This window comes from Borostomias antarcticus (assembly GCF_949987555.1).
Source record: "Borostomias antarcticus genome assembly, chromosome: 12".
Taxonomy (NCBI): Eukaryota; Metazoa; Chordata; class Actinopteri; order Stomiiformes; family Stomiidae; genus Borostomias; species Borostomias antarcticus.
Genome location: NC_140245.1, coordinates 15,904,345 through 15,911,114, shown reverse-complemented (window position 1 = coordinate 15,911,114; position 6,770 = coordinate 15,904,345). Strand labels below are relative to the sequence as shown.

Here is a 6,770-nt window from a genome sequence, read left to right as displayed (position 1 = left end):
GACTAGGAGACTAGGGAGGACACAGAGGCAGATGATCTACACTAGGAGGCAAAACAACATTGTACCCTGGTGCACAGAGTGAGTACAGGGTTAAGAGCAGGGGGCAAGTATGGGGAAGAGGGTCTGAGAGGGCAAGGATCTGGGGCAGGGATGAGGGTCTGGGGCAAGTGTCTGGGGCAGGGATGAGGGTCTGGGGCAGGGACGAGGCTCAAGCCTGAGTTCACACATTTCTTCAACTACAGTTTCTCTGTGGAAACAAGGAAGTCTGCTTGTAAAGAGAGGGCACTTTGCATAGACAGCACATGCTTCAGTGCTCTGGGAGGGTTTATAGTCCTGTGAGTTTAACACTTCATGACTGAGAGCTGTCCTTCATGACAACAGAGCCCACATCAACCATGACTTTGATCACCGTCTTCATCTGGACTCTTGCTGTCTACATACAAGGTATGCACATCCTATAATCAACACATTTAGTATGAAATGCATTTACATACATCATTTCACTTGATTAATGTTTTCTTGTGTTTAAAAATGTTTTTCACTAATTTCATTCTCCTCTTCCCATCCAGAATGCAGAGGACAGATCACTGTGACTCAGACTCCTGCAGTCAAAGCTGTTCTCCCAGGACAGACAGTCTCTCTGCAGTGTAAAACCAGCAGTAATGTGGGAACTTGCAGCAGTAAGGACTGTCTAGCCTGGTACCTGCAAAATCCTGGAGAAGCTCCTAAACCCCTCATTTACTGGGCTAAAACACTTCAGTCTGGGACTCCATCTAGATTCAGTGGCAGTGGATCTGGGAGTGACTTCAATCTGACCATCAGTGGAGTCCAGGCTGAAGATGCAGGAGTTTACTACTGTCAGAGTGTACACAATGGTCCAGTGTTCACACAGTGATACAGAGCCGTACAAAAACCTCCCTCAGTCAGACTGCTCAGTGACTGCTCTGCTACAGCTGGGACCTCCTGCAGGTGCTGAGGGGGAAGAGACAGTGACATGGAACACTGGTCAGTAGAGGAGGTCAACTGTGACGTGACTAAACCCTCACAATCACTCATATAAAAAGTAACACAATCATTCATATATTCTTGATAATGATGTTTTCACCATTCATCACCATGACAAGATCAGCATCATCATAATCATCATCATCATCAGGGATTCTCATGTAAGTCTTTGAAAACTGTTCAAAAAGTGCATCAATATAGGTGAACAACTAACTCTATTGGAGTGATGCATGGAAACATAAAATGAATGTAGAATAAACAGTTATCATACAATAATAAATCTTTATTGTCCCGTAAACAACAACACAGCAGCATCAAAGTAAAAGACACATGCAGAGTAAATAGTTCCCAACAGCAGAACACATCAACACACTGGGAAACCGCTACAGAGAGAACGATACATTGAGTGAAGGTTCCTACTGCATGTTCTCTAGTCCGGAATCGTAAAAAGGAACAGGTGTTTGAGAGTAATATGAAATTAATTTACTTCTTCATCTGGATCCCCATTGTTGGTCTTTTGGTGTCCATGTAAATCACATGTCCATCTGTCAAGTGATTATTTTAATATGTACTGTTCATAGTTTTAGAGTAATATAATGATTTGTTGATGTATGAAATATAAACCTAGTTGTGAATGTTCTCTCACATATCTTCACATTGTGCATTCATAGTACTGACCTCACTCCAGGTCACTTACATGGAAAACAGCATGAAAATAGCACAACTTCAGTCCTATTATGAATGATTCTATTATACTAGTTAAAGTCCTGACCTTCAGGATCACCCTAGTGTTTCTGTGGAGTGGCAGGAGAGAAGCATGTGAGCTGTTCTCCAGAGAGCAGATGTCATACAGAGAGGATAGTTCTGTTCTGGAGGGTTTGGGAGGGCTGTGCATCACTGTGTGAACGGAGACCCTTCAGTCCTAGTCTCCTGAGTCCTCTCTTTGGACGTTACCAGTTCTTAACGTGAATTAATATCATCTCCAGAGCCCTGATATCTGCCTGATATTGTTGTAATGAAAGACTCAAAGTTGATGGTGAATTTAGGAGCTTGTCCGGGCTTCTGATGGTACCAGGCCAGGTCATCATCGATGCCGCTGCTGGCTTCACATCTGAGGGTGTTAGCCTGTCCAGACTGGGCCTGGACCCCCTCAGACCAGGACCACCACGTGGGCCTTGACCCCCTCAGACCGGGACCACCACCTGGGCCTGGACCCCCTCAGACCAGGACCACCACCTGGGCCTGGACTCCCTCAGACCTGGACCACCTTGATGGCCTCTCTCAGCCCCTGGTGGAAAGCACTCCTCAGCCCCGCGTCGTTCCACCCACTTCTGGCGGCTAGAGTTACGGAACTCAGTGGAGTACCACGGCAGTCCGGTTCCCCTGGTGGAGGGACATCAGCTGTGCCCCGACATCCCGCCTGGCGGTCGGGTGGTCCAAGACCCTCTTGAACTCGGTGAGGAAGGCAGCATAGTCACTGTACAGGTCGGGGCGGGCACTGAGGATGGCCTGGGCCCAATTCAGGTCCAACTGAGGTTGGCGATGAAGGCGACCCGGGCCGCAGGTGAGAAAAACCGTCTGGGCTGATGGGAGAACATTAACTCACACTGCATGAGGAAACCCCGGAACAGGGCCAAGGTCCCGTGGAAGGGGCGGGGACCGGCCAAGCAGGGCTCCTGGGGTGGACCAGCAGGTGGGGCAGCAGGAAGGGCAGCAGCCAGGGGCGGAGCCGGAGGAGCGGGGAGAGTGCAAGAGGCTGTGAGCGCCGACAGGGCCTCGATCACGGTGGTGAGGTCCTGAATCTGTGAAGAACGCCCCTCCTGGAGAGACTCCTGGGCCTGGAGCCGGTCGTTCAGGGACTGGACTGCTCTAGAGGCTCTCGGCAGCGAGAGTTCAGGGGGCGGAGCTTGTGACTGGTCCCCCGTGTCGGCTGAGCCCCGGTCCATGGCCAGATCTTCTGTTATTAGAGCCGGCAGCGAGAGTTGAACTTGGACTTGATTTGATGACACTGCAGCCACGAGCGTTTAAAACCTTGCTCTGCCATGGCAGCTGAAATGTCCTCATGAACGGCTTTGTTTCGGTACAAACCAGTAAATGGCTTGCCTTTATAGCAGACTGATGAAGTATGAAGTATGCATGTAAATATACATACTAGTACCATATAGTTTATACACAATGTTCATACCTATAAATATATATACACTGTTCATTTCACACCATATTATATCTGTGTGATGTGTACATGACAAATAAAACTGACTTGACTTACTAATGACTACTATATTCATAACAGGGACAGGAGGCAAATGGGCCTTTAACTGTATGTACATGTATACAATGTGTGATGTACGAGGACTGATAGAGTTAGAAGGGGATACGTCACAGTTGACCTCCTCTACTGACCAGTGTTCCATGTCACTGTCTCTTCCCCCTCAGCACCTGCAGGAGGTCCCAGCTGTAGCAGAGCAGTCACTGAGCAGTCTGACTGAGGGAGGTTTTTGTACGGCTCTGTATCACTGTGTGAACACATCTTTACTATTAGGATAGTGGAAACTCTGACAGTAGTAAACTCCTGCATCTTCAGCCTGGACTCCACTGATGGTCAGAGTGAAGTCACTATAATCTCCACTGCCACTGAATCTAGATGGAGTCCCAGACTGAACTGTTTTAGCATAGTAAATGAGGAGTTTAGGAGCTTCTCCAGGTCTCTGTTGGTACCAGGCTAGACGGGGAATAGAGCTTCCTGCATCATAGACATTACTGCTGGTTTTACACTGCAGAGAGACTGTCTGTCCTGGGAGAACAACTTTCACTGCAGGAGTCTGAGTCACAGTGATCTGTCCTCTGGATTCTGGGTAAAAGAGAGAATGAAAGGAGGGAGGATAAATCAATTTAAAATCAATTATTTGGGGATTTGAGGAAGCATACATGAATCATGTGAATGGTAATACTGAAGTTGCTAGGTATTGGTTGTGACTAAATGTTAATGTACTTTGACACAGAAAGCTCCTACTGTACCTTGTATGTAGACAGCAAGAGTCCAGATGAAGATGGTGATCAAAGTCATGGTTGATGTGGGTTCTGTTGTCATGAAGGACAGCTCTCAGTCATGAAGTGTTAAACTCACAGGGCTATAAACCCTCCCAGAGCACTGAAGCACATACAGTAGGCTACATGCATCATGCAAATGATAGTTTCAGATCTATTTTAGTTGCTGGCCATATTACCTGGAGAACTCCTTGTTATTAGGTATTCTTGATATAGCACATATGAATCGGTTTATTAGCTCTTAACTTCCAAATATCCAAGTTTTTAAATTCTGGTCATACTGTAGGATGAAAAGCCCAGCTGAATGTCCAGTTAGTTATCAGAGGCAGATACAGTGTTAAAATAACAGATACGTTATCTTTCTAAACACATCAACATTGTTGACAAGGCAGTCTTTATTACCCTGATGAAAACACCATACTATTCTTCCTCATGTGGCCAGGTGTGTTAGAAACAGTCTGTTCACTCATGCTTGGACTCTAAGTTCCTCAAATCAGTCAGTGAACACTTGTGTGAACTAAAGCTGCTGGAACTCTCTGCTAGAGGTGTCTGACCTCTGTGACCTCAGCTCCACCAGTCTGGGATCAGCATCTTTAATAAAGGAATATACCACATGGATCACTATCACAGCTGCTGCTGCTCTCTATCCTATGGACAATATGGAGGAATACAAACACTGGATCTAATGCTGGACACTGGCTGCTCTGTTCTTATGGACTCTGATGAGGAAAACACTTGAGATAGTTCACCACAGTATGGCCTTAAAATACACTAAAGACTGAACTCTGTAGGAAGCAACACCTCACCTGCTGTTGAAGTTGTGCTCAGTACTACAGTGTTCAGTAGTGTAGTGTTCAGTAGTAGTGTTCAGTAGTGTTCAGTAGTATAGTGTGTCTTGGTGGAAGAAGACATCAGCTGTGTGGTCTGGTAGAGCTGCAGCATCACAACACACTGAGTGTCTCTATGAGTTTCCATTTTAACAATTATGATGTTTTTATGTTGATACATATCATGCTGTTTTTTTAAGAATTTAATTTAAAACATTTATTTTGAAACCACAGAGAGAATAATATACTGCACCTTTTTAATATTAGCCGTGAGTTTGAAACATTTCAATTCCACCAACGTGCAGAAAAGCTCTGGTGTAGTCAGTTGTAACAGGAGGGAGGTTTTTGTACAGGCAGTAATAGCGACTGTATCACTGTGGTACACTTTTGGTGGCGGCACCAAACTGGATGTTGGAAGTAAGTGACTAATTTTATTGGTATTTGATCAATTCAACTTTCTGAAAATCTGACACTTCAGAAATGTTTTAGGAAAGATAATTATGCCGTTTTTTGACTTTTTTATTTTTTTATTTAACCATAAAGCAGTACTGGTAGAGCCTCAGAACCTTCTGGAAAATGTATTTGACATCATTAGCATGATTCTACCATTTAAAAGGGTTGTGTTTATAGTTGCTCAGAGTGCTTGTATCAACAGGTCTGACATGTTGTTATTTCATTATGTTTGCAGGAAGTTGATTGAATTCAGCAAATACAAAACTATTGCTTTATTGAAAAGTATTTGTTGGACAGTATTTCTTTGTCTTGTCTTCTACTTGGTAAAAGTAAAATGTAATTGTTATAATTACGTAGAGTTTCTATTCTTTGTATTAATGCTGTTATCTGGCAAATTATTTCATCATCATGTTAGTAGTTTAGGCTGGAGGGACTTCTTTAGAATTGGTTTGAGACTGAATTGACTAGAACCCCCCCATCCCCAAACACCACTATACAATCTGCTGTATATTTTCCGAAACTGATGTGTTGTGTTTGTTTCCAGGTCAGCGTGCCCCCACCCTGACGGTCCTGCCCCCCTCTAGTGAGGAGCTGTCCAGTCAGAGTACAGCCACGCTGATGTGTCTGGCCAACAAGGGCTTCCCCTCAGACTGGACCATCAGCTGGAAAGTGGACGGGAGCAGCAAGAAGAGCCAGGAGGCCAGCGGGGGACTCCTGAACAAGGACGGCCTGTACAGCTGGAGCAGCACCCTGACTCTCACTGCCCAGGAGTGGACCAAGGCGCTGCAGGTGACCTGTGAGGCCCAGCAGAGCTCCCAGTCTCCAGTCACTCACACCCTGAGGAGAGACCAGTGTTCTGAGTAGCCCCAGGCTCACCCCCCCCTGTGGAGAGGGGCTGATTCCTCTGCTCTGACTCTGTTCTGTGCTCAGCCATTCTCTATCTTACTGATGGCTCACATGGAGACTAACAGGGAGCTTTGCTAGAGTCCACGTGTCACTCCACTCTGAAGACTGAGCTTTAATCAGTGCTAGTGTCGATGTCTTCTGCTGTTGGTCACTATTCACTCTGCATGTGTGCTTTGCTTTGATGCCTGTATGTTGTTGTTTAGAACGCAATAAAGATTTGAACCATAAGATAATGTATTTGGTTGGTTTAATGAAAATGTTGATTTGCTGTCACATTATTTTTATACAGTACAATGTTGCTAAATTAGCAGATGATATCCAAACCCAACACAATAGGTTAGCATTAGCATTGCTGATTAGATATAATGACACCACATACTGTACAGTACAGCTAAGGACAGTTTACTACATATAATAAAAGCGCTGGTAATGTATGTTGTACATTTACTCAGACATAATATTACATTTCAGGTGTTGAAATTATTTTTATTTTCTAAGATTAAAAATATATCATGAGTCTTTGTAAGCCCC

General features: G+C 44.9%; 1 protein-coding gene and 1 gene segment (V, D, J or C); both read left to right on the top strand.

The window, feature by feature from the left end:
- Nucleotides 1–395: 395 nt before the first annotated feature.
- On the top strand, nt 396–895 carry trem2 (triggering receptor expressed on myeloid cells 2; the record flags this gene model as incomplete). The annotated part of the gene is made up of 2 exons (XM_084446447.1): nt 396–444; nt 570–895. The coding sequence occupies 2 exons, from the start codon at nt 396–398 to the stop codon at nt 893–895; spliced, it is 375 nt and encodes a 124-aa protein (XP_084302573.1).
- Nucleotides 896–3,067: 2,172 nt separating this feature from the next.
- On the top strand, nt 3,068–6,197 carry LOC311315744 (Ig kappa-b4 chain C region-like). The segment is given in 3 exons: nt 3,068–3,085; nt 3,442–3,505; nt 5,878–6,197.
- Nucleotides 6,198–6,770: the final 573 nt, after the last annotated feature.